Source organism: Arachis ipaensis, chromosome B4, assembly GCF_059453495.1.
Source record: "Arachis ipaensis isolate K30076 ecotype BB chromosome B4, ASM5945349v1, whole genome shotgun sequence".
Classification (NCBI taxonomy): Eukaryota; Viridiplantae; Streptophyta; class Magnoliopsida; order Fabales; family Fabaceae; genus Arachis; species Arachis ipaensis.
The window spans coordinates 7,729,713-7,743,801 of NC_142439.1; the positions used below are offsets into that span (position 1 = coordinate 7,729,713).

General features: G+C 34.0%; 2 protein-coding genes across 6 annotated transcripts; both read left to right on the top strand.

The window, feature by feature from the left end:
• The first annotated feature begins 4,291 nt into the window (after nt 1–4,291).
• On the top strand, nt 4,292–8,727 carry LOC107638699 (putative MO25-like protein At5g47540). 3 transcript variants are annotated; one of them, XM_016342060.3, is made up of 12 exons: nt 4,292–4,516; nt 4,617–4,865; nt 5,494–5,655; nt 5,924–6,042; nt 6,388–6,462; nt 6,781–6,874; nt 6,976–7,035; nt 7,161–7,229; nt 7,587–7,685; nt 8,064–8,108; nt 8,183–8,285; nt 8,382–8,727. In XM_016342060.3, the coding sequence occupies exons 2-12, from the start codon at nt 4,743–4,745 to the stop codon at nt 8,459–8,461; spliced, it is 1,029 nt and encodes a 342-aa protein (XP_016197546.1). In that variant the 5' UTR covers nt 4,292–4,516; nt 4,617–4,742; the 3' UTR covers nt 8,462–8,727. The 3 variants fall into 3 exon arrangements, with proteins under 3 accessions (XP_016197546.1, XP_016197544.1, XP_016197545.1); XM_016342059.3 differs by having other exon boundaries at nt 4,305–4,534; XM_016342058.3 differs by having other exon boundaries at nt 4,293–4,865.
• A 361-nt stretch (nt 8,728–9,088) lies between these two features.
• Nucleotides 9,089–13,660, top strand: LOC107638701 (inositol-phosphate phosphatase). 3 transcript variants are annotated; one of them, XM_016342062.3, is made up of 13 exons: nt 9,089–9,414; nt 9,804–9,911; nt 9,987–10,048; nt 10,142–10,192; nt 10,554–10,634; nt 10,750–10,853; nt 10,938–11,022; nt 11,376–11,430; nt 11,510–11,553; nt 12,621–12,689; nt 12,774–12,874; nt 12,971–13,027; nt 13,300–13,660. In XM_016342062.3, the coding sequence occupies exons 2-13, from the start codon at nt 9,899–9,901 to the stop codon at nt 13,394–13,396; spliced, it is 819 nt and encodes a 272-aa protein (XP_016197548.1). In that variant the 5' UTR covers nt 9,089–9,414; nt 9,804–9,898; the 3' UTR covers nt 13,397–13,660. The 3 variants fall into 3 exon arrangements, with proteins under 3 accessions (XP_016197548.1, XP_088341293.1, XP_088341294.1); XM_088485167.1 differs by having other exon boundaries at nt 9,398–9,469; XM_088485168.1 differs by lacking the exon at nt 9,089–9,414 and adding an exon at nt 9,455–9,488.
• The last annotated feature ends 429 nt before the right edge of the window (nt 13,661–14,089 follow it).

Genomic DNA, 14,089 nt, shown 5'->3' on the forward strand with positions numbered 1-14,089 from the left:
CTATATCTTTTTCAACAGGAATAGTATTTACCTCTTTTCTTTTTCAAGGATTTTTTTTCTTTGGAACCGACAGGTCTACCACGCTTCTAGCGTGAATTTGTTTCAGTGGCCACTTGTCCAACTGGAACATCTATTCGAATTGGGGCATTTTCAGCTGGTATATAGGATTTGGTTATCCTCTTTGTATAAGAAAATGCATTAGACAATTCATTTGCTATTCTTTGCAAATGTATGATCTTTTGAACTTCTAGTTCACATTGCCCTGATCGAGGATCTAAATGCATTAAGGATGATGCATTCCAATTAAATTCCTTCTCACAAAACTTATTCTCTCCTCCTAATATTGAAAATTTTGATTCATCAAAATGACAGTCTGCAAATCGAGCTTTAAACACATCTCCAGTTTGTATCTCAAGATACTTTACTATAGAGGAAGAATCATATCCAATATATATCCCCAATTTTTTTGGGGGTTCCATTTTGGTGCAAGAAAGTGGTGTAATAGGAACATATATCGCACACCCAAATATTCTTAAATGGAAAATATTTGGCTGCTGGGCAAAAGCTAATTGTATAGGAGAAAACTGATGGTAACTTGTTGGTCTCAAACGAATAAGTGCTGTGGCATATAAAATAGTATGCCCCAAATCGAGGTTGGGAGATTTGTTCTCGTAAGTAAGGGTTTAACAATTAATTGGAGGCATTTAATAAGTAATTCTAGTAACCCATTTTGTATGTGAACATGAGTTAGTGGATATTCAACGCTTATTCCGTTAGCCATACAATAAGTATCAAAGGCTTGGAAAATAAATTTACCAGCATTATCAAGACGAATTACTTTAATTGGATTTTCTAGAAACTGTGCTTTTAATCAAATAATTTGAGCAAGTAATCTCGCAAACGCTAGGTTGCGAGAAGACAATAAACACACATTTGACCATCTTGAAGATGCGTCTATTATGATCATAAAATATCTAAAAGATTCACAAGGCAGATGAATAGGTCCACATATATCGCCTTAAATTATTTCTAGGAATTCAGGGGACTCAAATCCAATCTTTACTAGCAGGGCTAGCAATTCATACTCTACCTGCGGGTATCCAACCCGGTCCAACCCGTTCGGGTAGGGAAGGCTACCGAATCCGCTGCGAGTAGGGTAGGGTACGGTTCGAGTATGCCTGCGGATAGGGTAGTGTACGGGTTTAGGGTGTACCCTACCCTACCCTACCCGCACCTCATATATAACACATATTTTATAAAAATTAGGTATATAGTAAAGGAAGTGAGAGTTGAACCCACAACCTCCCTTATGTAATGACTTACAATAAGTAAACAACCACTAAAACTAGTTAGTTAATTTAGTAATTTAGAGCATTAGTTTTTTATTTTTTATGTTATTAACATGTATAAAATTTGAAATGATTGAAGTTTATATTTACTTTGAAAAAATTTGATATTTCTGTGGGTAGGGTAGAGTAGGGTAGGGTTTAGAATTTTAGGGTGCGTGTAGGGTTAGGGTTGAGAGATTCTCAACTCGCGGGTAGGATAGGGTAGAGTTTTAATAAAATTTTCAACCCGTGGGTAGGGTTAGGACCCTACCCTAACCCTACCCATTGCCAGCCCTATTTACTGGTGATGGCCATAAAATTAGCTTTCCTTGAAAACATGCAGCATAACTAAATTCACTAGATTTAAAGAATCTTCTTTCTTCTGGTTCTTTAGTGAATGTCCATGGGAGTTTTCAATAATTCTCTGCATCATGGTTGTTCCCGAATGACTCAATCGATTATGCCAAGTTATAAATTCATTTGAGTTAGTAAACTTCTTGTTTACAATGCCATGTGATTCAATTGCACTAATTTTAGTATAATATAACCCAGATGAAAGTGAGGATAATTTTTCTAATATAATATTTTTATTTGAATCATGAGTTGTGATATACAAGTACTCATGATTTTTCTCATTCATTATTTCAATATGATATCCATTTCAGCAAATATTTTTAAAACTCAATAAGTTCCTTAGAAACTTAGTTGACAACATTGCATTATTTATTATGAATTTTGTTTCTCTGGGAAACAAAATTATAGCTCTTCCGAAACTTTCTATCACATTGTCTGAGCCAATAATAGTATTAACATATTCTTCTTTTGGCACAAGATGAGTAAAATATATATTACTTTTGAGAATGGTGTGCGAACTTGCACTATCCACAAGGCAAACATCTTCACTATATGTCTTTGCCATTTTTTTCAAAGACAAATAATAATAAAATAAGTAGAAATATTTGTGCAGTAAAATTATTTTCTTGATTGAAAATATTTTTCTAAAAATTATAGTATATACTAAAAATTTTATTATTATTTTAGAACTTAACACATTTAGTAATTTTGAAATTCATAAACATAAATATTTTATCAAACATTATTCATATACATCACACTTGAAATTCAAATGCATAGAAAATAAAACTTAACAAGAAGTTTCTTACATTATTTATTTACATGAATACTTAACAATTCTATATATTAAACTATTCCATCATTGATCAAATGACCAATATTTTCTTCAAGATCCTCAAAAAAATCAGATACTTCATAATGAGTGGTGTAATTTTCAGCATCATTCGAAACAAAATTCATCTCATTTCCTTTGTCGTCTTTTTTCAAAGATGCTTGATAAAGATCGATTAGGTGCCTTGGGGTACGACAGATACGCGACCAATGGCTCTTTCCACCACAACGGACACATTTATCCTCTGTTAATTTATTTTACCCATTGTTTCTTTCTTTATCTCACTTCTGGTGAGATCATTTCTTGTGAACATAATTTTTCTTCCTTCTATAATTTTTTTTGTTGTCAAAACCTTGCCATTTATCTCTTCTGGGGTTATGATTTGCCGCATTTGCTTCAGGAAATGGGGCGGCATCAGCTAGGCGTGTTTCATGATTTTTTAAAAGCAACTCATTGTTGCATTCAGCAACAAAAAGGTAAGAAATTAACTCAGAATATTTTTTAAATTCTTTTTCTCAATACTTCTGCTGCAGGAGCACATTCGAGACATGGAAGGTTGAGAAAATTTTCTCTAACATATCATTATCAATTATCTTTTTCTCACATAATTTCATTCGTGGGGTGATTCGAAACATTGCTGAATTATATTCATTTATGGATTTAAAATCTTGTAGACGTAAGTGTGTCTATTCATATCAGACTTGAGGAAGTATCACCGTCTTTTGATGATTATACATTTTTTTAAGGTTTTTCCACAGATCTACAGGATCTTTTAATGTGAGATATTTATTTTTCAATCTTTCGTCAAGTTGACGACGAAGAAAAATCATGGCTTTGGCTTTATCCTTCTGAGATGCATTATTTTCAGCCTTAATGGTATCTCCAAAATCTATTGAATCAAGATGGATTTCAGCATCTAGTATCCATGATAAATAATTGTTTCCAGATATATCAAGAGCATTAAATTCAAGATGAGAGAATTTCGACATAATGAAAAATTATTACCTGAGTCTTCCTAAAATTTTATCAGAGTCCCATACTGATAACGTGTTGTAAATAAATAAATAAATAAATAAATAAGGAAGATATAATAAATATAAAATAAAAAAGTATAATTAGATAACAATATTCACCATAATTACTATTTTAATATAATAGCCATGATTAATATATTTACTAATATTATATATAAAGAGTGAGAAAGAAGAATATTTAAAATAGTTGCAACATAAAAAAAAAGAGAAAATTATTTTATTGCTTGTGTATTGCTTCAAGCGTGACTTTTCCTATTTATACACATAACGAACCTTTATTTTTAAACTTCATTTATTTAATTTTGTCTTAAAAAAGTGATTCTTTGATATTGAAAAAGTTAACTGCCCAAATCATAAGTGATTATCTATATCTTTATCACAACATAAAAAATAATTAAAACTTATCTGCTTAAGAAAAGTACAATTTATAGTTTTAATTTTTTCAATTTATGATATTAAATGAAATTTCTTACTTAATACCTATATATATTTTTTTGAGTTATGCTATGTGTACACTAAAATCAGCTACCAAAGTCAGTTATCAGCATAAAATATATGCTGAAATATAAATACACATTAAAAATAAATTAAACCACACATGTATTTATACACAAGTACATTAGTGGCTGATTTTAGTGGCTAATTTTGATGTACAAATAGCATTTTTTTTTTAATAAAAATACATCTAAAAAGAGACGACACTATTTTGAAGTCAAAGAATTGAAATATGCAATGGGCTACTTATCCTTTAGCGGCAGAAAGAACAGGATCATGTGCTGTGTAGGTAGCAGCAGCGGCAATCTGTTTTTTCCAAACTGTGTAGCACCTTTTGAAAAAGAAAATTTGTTGAGTTAGTTTTACTCAAAAGTGGGCGGTCAAAACTTAAAAATAATATGATGGGCATGAAAAAGCAAAAAGATGAAGCGGCTAAAAACGTTTCCTCTTCCTTCAGCTGACATAACAAATCTGTAACCGTTCGCATCCATGTACTTTCCCCCCTCACAAAAAATATCTCAACACATAAAATTAAAATCTCGTGGCTGATCTTCTTCCTTTCCTCTCTCACAGATTCACAAAACCCTAATTGCTGTGTGGACTTGAGACAGTTGCAGAGAAAGTGCCAAGTAACTGTAGCAGTAGTGTTCATAGTGTGAGCTTCTTTGGAAGTGGAAGTAGAAGAAGAAGAAGAAGAAGATGAAGGGATTGTTCAAGTCCAAGCCCCGCACACCCGTCGACGTCGTGCGGCAGACGCGGGAGCTTCTTCTCTTCGTCGATCAAAGCGCCGCCGACACGCGTGAAAGCAAGCGCGAAGAGAAGGTGCTCCTCTCTTTCTATCTTCGTTGCATTTCCAGTTATTTATTTATTTCCTTTTATTTCTTTTTGTGGTGATTTTATTTATTTATTTATTTATTTTGGGCTTGGCTTTTGAGTTCCTGTTGATGCGTATTTCATTTCAGCAATGTGCTGGAATCTTATAGAACCGATCTTTGTATCACGAAGATTTCTTTCCCGTTTTGGTAGTTCGTTAATGTTCTTGAGCTACGAGCATTGAACTATTGTAACTTGCTATGACTTGGTTTTAATCTCACTTGTTTCTATTTGAGTTATTGATATTCTCCATTTTGCAGTTGATTTAGAGCAAGTATAGTTGATTGCTGCAGCTGGCTGTTGTTGTTTAATATTGAATTTATTATTGATTGATGCTTGCCATTGCATTTTCTTCCGGCTGTCCTGCTGGGACGTGTTTAATATAGTGTTGGTTTCTTAGTTTGGTTTTGCTAAATCTTAAATGTAAATATCCAATTGTGCTTGACATGCATAAGAAGTACGTGCTTGTGGCTGGAGTCCATACTCTTGGATTATGTTTTTTTTTTTCTTTTTTCGGTTAGTTCTTTAACACCCTTATTTGATATTTATTTTGCTTGTGTGATGCATCAAACAACAGATGTCCGAGCTGTATAAAAATATCAGGGAGCTAAAGTCGATCCTGTATGGAAATAGTGAATCTGAGCCAGTCTCAGAGGCCTGTGCACAGTTGACCCAGGAGTTCTTCAGGGAGAACACGTTGCGACTCCTCATTAAATGCCTTCCCAAATTGAATTTGGAGGTAATAAGGAAATTCAAGAGACATCCAGATATGTGTAGCATTGTTAATATGCTAATTAGTTTACTTGTCTGTTGCTGTTATTATTTGCTTGTACACTTTATATAGGATTTGAATGCTCATTAAATTTATAGCATTCTTTGCATCATCTGGGTAGTGACTAGTGAGTAATGCAGACTAACTAGCATATTAACCAAACTGCAGACATGAATCTTTGTCTTAATGCTAGACTTTGTTTACTGTTTGCTAACGTCACTCTGGGATTTTCCAGTCTAGAAAGGATGTCACTCAAGTTGTTGCAAATTTACAAAGGCAACAAGTTCATTCTAAGTTGATTGCATCTGATTACCTAGAGACAAATATGGATCTTATGGATATTTTGATTCTTGGGTAAGTATTCATTTTATGAATATCCTGGTTTCCTGATTTTTTTTTTTTTTTTCTAGTAAGCTCTCTAGTCTGTTTGGTTGACTCTTCTACTTGAACAAGTCAATGGAAAAAATTTTAAATTTATTTCAAAGCATCAGGAGAAAATTTAATGTTTATGTGTGAATTATTCATGGCAATCCCAATTCCTGATCATCAGGTTTTGTAAATCTTGGTTGGGAATTGGTTATCAATTATCTTTGTTCATGTTTTGTTATGTCATGTGATTTCGTTTGTTTCTTATCATGATTGTCATGAACTTGCGATCTGATTTTAATATGCCACTAAGTGCTATTTTGCTTTTTTTAGGTACGAAAACTCAGACATGGCTTTACACTATGGTGCAATGCTGAGAGAGTGCATAAGACACCAGATTGTTGCAAAGTAAGGAAAAAGAATCAGATTTCAATTTCTTTTGTGTGATTTCAAGCTCTAGGCTATTCATAATGACAGCTTGAAACACAATTATTTTGGTCAGGGTTATATTCTTTATTAGAATAGTATTGCATCTAGTCATATACAATCATGTTTGGTTCCTATATTGCGTATGCTTGCATCTTTTGGAGATTTATGCAAAATGCTCTACAGGAACTCATACAGAGAATTGTGCTCTAGAATTAGAAAAGAAAGAGAGGGTCTAACTATGATATTTGTTCCACCGTAGTTCTTGTGATGCTCTAACTCTTCACGGTTTCATATCAGATATGTTCTGAACTCTCCTCACATGAAGAAGTTTTTTGACTATATTCAACTCCCAAATTTCGACATTGCTGCAGATGCTGCAGCAACTTTTAAGGTGGATTACATCTGAAAGAACTAATGGTCACTATTTCATCATTGTGTGGTGCACAAACTTTTGCAATACATCTTACATTATACTGTGTTATCTTGTTTCAGGAACTCTTGACAAGACATAAATCTACTGTAGCAGAATTCCTTTCTAAAAATTATGAATGGGTAGGTTGCTCATCGACCTAAGTTTAAACCTCCTCAAGATATTATAATATTTAAAAAATCCATGTATAAATAAGGGAGAACATAATCATTTTCAACTATCACTCACTACTTTTTTCTGCTTTTAGTTTTTTGCAGAATATAATTCTAAGCTGTTGGAATCTTCCAATTACATTACAAGGCGCCAAGCTGTCAAGGTGCGATATAAGTTCGGGCTTTATCTCAATTGTAACTTATTAGAGTGTTGAGTGAACAACGCAAGCATGCAGTCATCTTGGCTTCAGCTACTATTCGTGTTGAAACTTTAACTTCGATTAGTGTTCATTAAACCAACAAATGTTTTGAAAAATAAAATGCCCAACAAGTTTCTTCCTAGTACAATGGTTTCCTGTTTTTGGCTTTTGGAATTTGGGTCATTGGCTAGTTGGTCTTTGCACTCTTTGTTATCATCCATATGTAATATGTCAATGCACTGTTCTCACCATTTTTATTATGTTACTTATGTTTCATTGATGCATACATAATAGTTGAATTGATTACTTTCACTTTCACAGTTGTTGGGAGATATGTTACTTGATCGTTCAAATTCAGTGGTGATGACACGATACGTGAGCTCAAGAGACAACTTGAGGATTTTGATGAATCTTCTAAGAGTATGGTCCTTTACCAAAAACTTGATGAGATGTCGTGGTACTTAACTTCTTGCTTATGTGTTGCCAACCCTGTATCTCTTATGCATGTGTTGTATTAATTTCCTTTATTATGTTGCTTTTAGTCAGTGTTGAATGTTGATGTATCTTTCTGTCAAAATATGTCACCTCTAAGTCTTAGCTTCACTGCTACTCTCCCTGATTTTTCTAATCACTAGGAATCAGGATTTGTATACTAAAGACAAATGTCCAAATTAAGTTTTGTCCTGAACGATCACTATGTTTAATTCAGAAAAGGAATTCAAGGATCTAGTCATATAGATGTATGTTTAAAGTAGGTCTAACTAGCTATTGGCTTATTGCTTATTTTCCTATCCGCAGGAGACAAGCAAGAGCATACAGATAGAAGCATTTCATGTTTTCAAGGTACTATAATTTTGATATTTGGAAATGGTTATTCTTTTTCCGCTGCCATCATTGATATATGCTTGTCATAACAGCTATTTGCTGCTAACCAAAACAAACCAGCTGATATCATCAGCATACTTGTCGCAAACAAAAGCAAAATTCTGAGACTATTGGAGGACTTTAAACTTGAAAAAGGTAAGAAATATGCCATTTCTTAAGAATTTGTAGTTTCTTCAATGGTATGAATAGTTGTTTTTCTCCCATAATCTCATATTTATTGGCATCGTGCAGAGGATGAACAGTTCGAGGCTGACAAAGCTCAGGTTATGAGGGAAATTGCTGCTCTAGAACTGAAGGAACAGCGCGCGTGAGACAAGTGGCAATTGTGTGTTGTAATAGTTGTGTTAGTCTTCACTTCTTCAAGATGAGAATATCATTTAGTAACTACAGCTTTTTCGATGCTTCCGTTATGTAATTTTACCACGTTCCTTGTATCATAGTAAACAAATAAATTGCCGAAGTGTTAGCTTCATATGGTTTATGTTTTTTCCAATGTATTATTATTAGCAAACAACTCATCCTAGCTACCCTGTAAATGGTAAACTGTACCAGGTCATGCAATATGACCTTTCTCAAATTTGCTTGACCAATTATCTTTAACTTGATTATGATTGCGTTTTTACCTTTTATCTACTTGCTGAACCGGTTTCGGTTTGTACTTTGTAGAGGCTCGTTACTTGTTAGTGTTCAACCAAGTTTAAGTAGGCTGTATTATAGTTGAATTAGATAGTGTTCCCACACGTGATCCATGCAAAAATAATCACCTAGTGGAGTCAATTCACCAGTGGTCGGCGTCCATGGCATGTTGACTACGATTGGGAATTTGGAATCAATTCTGAGTCAAGACACCCTGGCGTTCTGTTAGAAGCTTGTTTGAGTTGCGTACACATTTTTTCTACACACTTGTTAAAGTTAGAATCAACAATGGATATGAGTTCATTTTTCGGTCGGCACTCAATAATAGACTAAAGTGGTTCTTATGCCCATCTTTCCAAAAGCCAAAAAGTCCAATCAAAGATAGACAATGTGCCTCTTATTTCCTTTTGGAGGGTTGTTTCCTTCATTTTATTTTATATGATGATGTTCCTAATTGTATTTGGTCATTGGGTAGGTTCTTTCATTTGTGGCTGAGGGAAGCTTCATTAGGGCGCAAGAAGACAAGATGCGGTGTCCAAATGTACCAATCCTAACCGTATCTCTGTCTTAAGGATATGCTGGTATATTCCGTTAACTCATCACCAAATAGCAGAATTATTGAAAAAAGGTAACTCATTACTCCTCTAGGCATAAATGATTTGTAAGGATTTGAATATTTTCAAGTAAGTATATGCTTATGAGGTGAGAATTTCATTTTTTTAGATATATAGCGAGAAAAGATGATTATGATAAATTCTAATTAAAAAAATCAGTAAGTTTTATTACATGCAAGTCCCTCCATTGGTGCATATTTAAGTTTTAGTTGATTAAATGACATTTTATAATAGCACTTTACTAAATAAAAATTTTTCTAAAATTTATGATCTGATTTGGAAATAAATTTATGCGTAAGAGATACTTCAGAATTCATATACTTGTGAATAAAATGTCTACAACCTGAACCCCGAAAAAACAACAAAACCTTATTAAAATTCTTACCATTAAATTTATGAATAGGATTTAGATTGAAGAGTGTGCATTGCACTGAGCGTGTGTAGTAGAGACTAGAGAGAGCTTCCATCATTCTTGTTTCCATTACCATCAACGAGGCAATGGCTGACACTGGTACCTCTCTCTGAGCACACTTGAGAACGCGTTTGTGAATTTTTATACTCACTTGTTTGCTTTGTATGGATTCAGCTGCAGATTCCCTCTCCGACTTCCTCGCATCTGCCGTCGACGCTGCTCGCAAAGCCGGCGAGGTTATTTTCGTAACTTCACCTCCTCCTCTCTCTCTCTCTCTCCTCTGTTTATTTCGTTGCTTACTTCTATTGATCGTGAATGGTTGTTTCTAGATTATTCGGAAAGGATTCTATCAGACCAAACACGTCGAGCACAAAGGACAGGTATTTCTCTCATTCTCTTCAATTTCTTCCAACATTTATGTCAAATTCATCGCAATGTGATATTGTGAAGCTTCGTGATCCGGAAGTACGAGGCTAAATGTAAAAACTGCTACTCTAGTTCAATCTTTCATATGCCAGCTTATGATTTAAGTTTAATAATTCCATGAAAGAATATTATTTTTTGAGAAATTAATAATCAAGGCAGCACACCACATGCTTGTTGCATTGGAGAAAAATTGAGTGACAAGTTTTTTGGAGAAACTTTGTGTATGTAATAATGGGGACACTTACTGCAGCATGTAACTGATAAAACCATCAAAGGAATTTTTTTACATTTTTTATTGTGATGGATGATGCACAGGTTGATTTGGTCACGGAAACTGATAAAGCATGTGAAGATCTCATATTCAATCATCTTAAGAACCTTTACCCCACTCATAAGGTTCATTGGTTCTGCTCTCCGGCTAACATTTCCTCTTTATTACATATAATTCAAGTGGTGCATCTATACTCTCTATTCTGTTAAGGTGATTTTAATCTGTGTTCCAATTGATTAGTTCATAGGGGAGGAAACCACAGCTGCATGTGGCACTACCGAACTTACAGATGAACCCACATGGATAGTTGATCCTTTGGATGGAACTACGAACTTTGTTCATGGGTAATTATCCGTTCTCAATCTTTTGGGTTCATATATATATACTTGCGCTTCTGTATTGATTCGTGATAATTCTGTTATCTTTAGGTTTCCTTTTGTTTGTGTCTCCATTGGTCTTACAATTGGAAAAGTTCCTACTGTAGGTGTTGTTTACAATCCGATTATTGATGAGGTGAGAAATTTTCCTTCCTGCAGAGTTTGTTTATAAGTAGATGACCATGATGTGTTCAAAGTTTTCGCTTGAGGTTAGAAAAATATGCAAAATTATTCACTGTTAGAACATAACTCTGCTTGTGCTGGTTTTCATTTTTGGTTCTGGTATACTGGCCAAATTGTTAGAAATAAAGCAAGATTAATGTCATAGGAAATTGGAGTCAATTGATATGTCTTGTCCATTTATCAATAGCTTTTTCAGTGAACTGGATGTGTCTGAACTGACTTGCTGGATTATTATTATTCCATATCTTGTTACTAGTTTTCCTCTATAATTTAATATAAAATGAAATTTGTAATTCTTGTATGTAGCTTTTCACTGGAGTCCATGGGAAAGGTGCCTTTTTGAATGGGAAGCCCATAAAAGGTGTGTTCTCTACTCTTCATATTTTTAATTGTTGTTCATTTAGATTTAATCACTAAGCTTATGCATTGATATTTTGCAGTATCAACAAAAACTGATCTAATAAGCTCTCTTCTTGCAACTGAGGTATGTCAAGTCTGTTTGCATTGACTATATGAAATCTGTTCCTTTTGTTAATTTCATTTGCATCAATAAAATGGATTCCCCTCTTGCTCTCTCTCCTTATTGGACACACTTGTGCCAATGACATTTACTGAACCGAGAAATATTGTTTGCTGCAAAACTTCAATATGGAGAATATGCATAAAGTGAAAAAAGGCCTTTCAGTTAACCAGAGTAACTGAATTCGAACTACTAGAAGAGTATCGGAACTTGCTTTATTGGGTCTAATGCTCCATTTTACTTTTATATCCCATGACTTTATGTTTTTATTAAATAGGGGATCCACATTGTTACTTGATAGTCGTTTTCCACAAATTATTCCAGACTAACTTTCCATATGTAGTTATAGTATTTTCATCCACGGTAACTGGTATGTTTTTCTTGTTGAGATGGTACTGTGTATCATCTTACATCATGGTCATCACTGCTGAAGCTGAACCCAGTTAAATTGTAATACTCACTATGTGTTTTATTTCCCAAAGTATGATTAATATGCATATATTGACATAACTCCAATGTTTTTTGTTGGATATCATTTTATCTCTAATACAGTTGGTGAAGAACCCTGTCTAAAAAATCTCTCAACAAAATTTGTTGCTGATAATAAATTTTTTTATGCTTTATATACATGTAACTTCCCCGTTTTGGATATATAAATTTTATGTGCTCCTCAAAACTTGGATGTTTTAAATTGATTTTAGACCATGTTGGGCAGGCAAATTAGATTAGAGTGTCATGTATTGGTTGCTATTTGCCAATTGCCATTCAAACATTCATAACCTTTGTAATCTTATGTGTGTTAAGTGAAACCTTAAAAGCTAAAAAACAAAATCCGAACATTTTGTTATATTTTGCAAAGCACTCTTATTAAGATTAACTTAGTTGTCATGATGCTAACTTGACATAGGATGACACAAATAGCATTTCACATTCTTATGTAGACATCTCTGAAGTTCACTCATAATTGTTTTCCTCTCAAATCAAGACAAATTTGAAATTAATCAAGCTTTTCATCCTGAATGAGTGAGCAGGCTGGAACAAAACGTGACAAAGTAACATTAGACGCCTCTACCAAAAGGATTAATAGCTTGCTTTCCAAGGTAAGACCAGCACTTGCCATGTAGTCTATACTCCAGGACTAAATGATATGATTGACTGCCATAACAACACATTTTCTGTGTCAGGTGAGATCTCTTCGAATGAGTGGCTCATGTGCTCTGAATCTTTGTGGAATTGCATGTGGAAGGCTGGATGTATTCTATGAAACTGGCTTTGGTGGTCCTTGGTATGAGTTTCTCCTGCATGAATTTCAGGCACTCTGCTTTTCACTGTTGTGATTCTCATGGCCTCTATTTTTTTTTTATGTCTTCCCCTTTTCTAGGGATGTGGCAGGTGGTGCTGTCATTGTTACAGAAGCTGGAGGTGTTGTATTTGATCCGTAAGTGACTTTGCTTAGATATCCTTATTCTTAACGAATGGAAAACCTACCAAGTTCTAGATGGTCTAAGAACCGTTAGGTACATTGTCCATTTCACGTTTTACATGTTTATTCATCTTCCGACAATGTTGTTAGTTAGACATGAAATGTGGCAATCTTTATGCAGTGGCAGGAGTCATTATCATTCTAGAAAACTAATAACTAAAAAGTTGCATAGATACTTTCGAAAGATTTTATGCTTGTGGTTGAATCTAATGGTTCGTTTGCTTCAGTTCTGGTGCAGAATTTGATGTAACAGCTCAGCGGGTAGCAGCTTCAAACCCTTCCTTGAAGGATGCATTTGTTGAAGCACTGCGCCAAACAGAGTGAGACATTTACCATTTAGTCAAAGGACGAGGAGAAAATGCCATCCATCCGTATAAATAAATCCTTGTTCCTTGTTTAGTTCATCACTTTTTGCAAAAATAATTCTTAGTGGGGATGACTCAATTTTCTAATTGCTTTTGTAGCTTTACCAAAATTATAATATACTATTATACTCTGCATCTTTAGAAATACAACTCCTCTGTCTCGTGTATTCAACCAATGAAAGTTTAGCACGTAAGACAAGTGCACCATTGGTATAAAAACAAAGACAAATGTCAGGAAAAATTGCTATGCATTGCCTTGAGATACATCGTAAGATACAATTATATGAATATACCTAAGTATATTGTAAGATACAATGATTTATAAATATACTAAAAACATTAATACCATCATCAATACAGAACAGAGGGAATACTTTATTATTACATATGTGGCCATTGTTATAGTCTCGTATAGGCTAGTGGCTGATACCGTATCAAGAACAAAAATTTGACAGAGATAGGAGAACAATTGCAAGTAGCAAGTCATTGATCTTAAAACGAGTTGGTGATACCTCTGTTTGTGGCTTTGGTTTTTCTTTTTTTCAAGCTCTTGTGAAAATATGAACTTGCATTAAATTATAGAAAGTGATTGACATGGAACATATTCAAAGGCCGTGTGAACTGAGTGAAAAGAACAGGGCAAAGAAAGGAA

What these genes read in the sequence shown, in the direction of transcription:
- LOC107638701 (XM_016342062.3), top strand. An exon ending in GCTCTCTTCTTGCAACTGAG is followed by an intron (nt 11,554 to 12,620) that starts GTATGTCAAGTC and finishes ATGAGTGAGCAG; the next exon opens with GCTGGAACAAAACGTGACAA. An exon ending in ACTGGCTTTGGTGGTCCTTG is followed by an intron (nt 12,875 to 12,970) that starts GTATGAGTTTCT and finishes CCCCTTTTCTAG; the next exon opens with GGATGTGGCAGGTGGTGCTG.
- LOC107638699 (XM_016342060.3), top strand. Translation starts at nt 4,743, where the DNA reads ATGAAGGGATTGTTCAAGTCCAAGCCCCGCACACCCGTCGACGTCGTG. An exon ending in TTCCCAAATTGAATTTGGAG is followed by an intron (nt 5,656 to 5,923) that starts GTAATAAGGAAA and finishes GGGATTTTCCAG; the next exon opens with TCTAGAAAGGATGTCACTCA. An exon ending in CAAGGCGCCAAGCTGTCAAG is followed by an intron (nt 7,230 to 7,586) that starts GTGCGATATAAG and finishes TCACTTTCACAG; the next exon opens with TTGTTGGGAGATATGTTACT.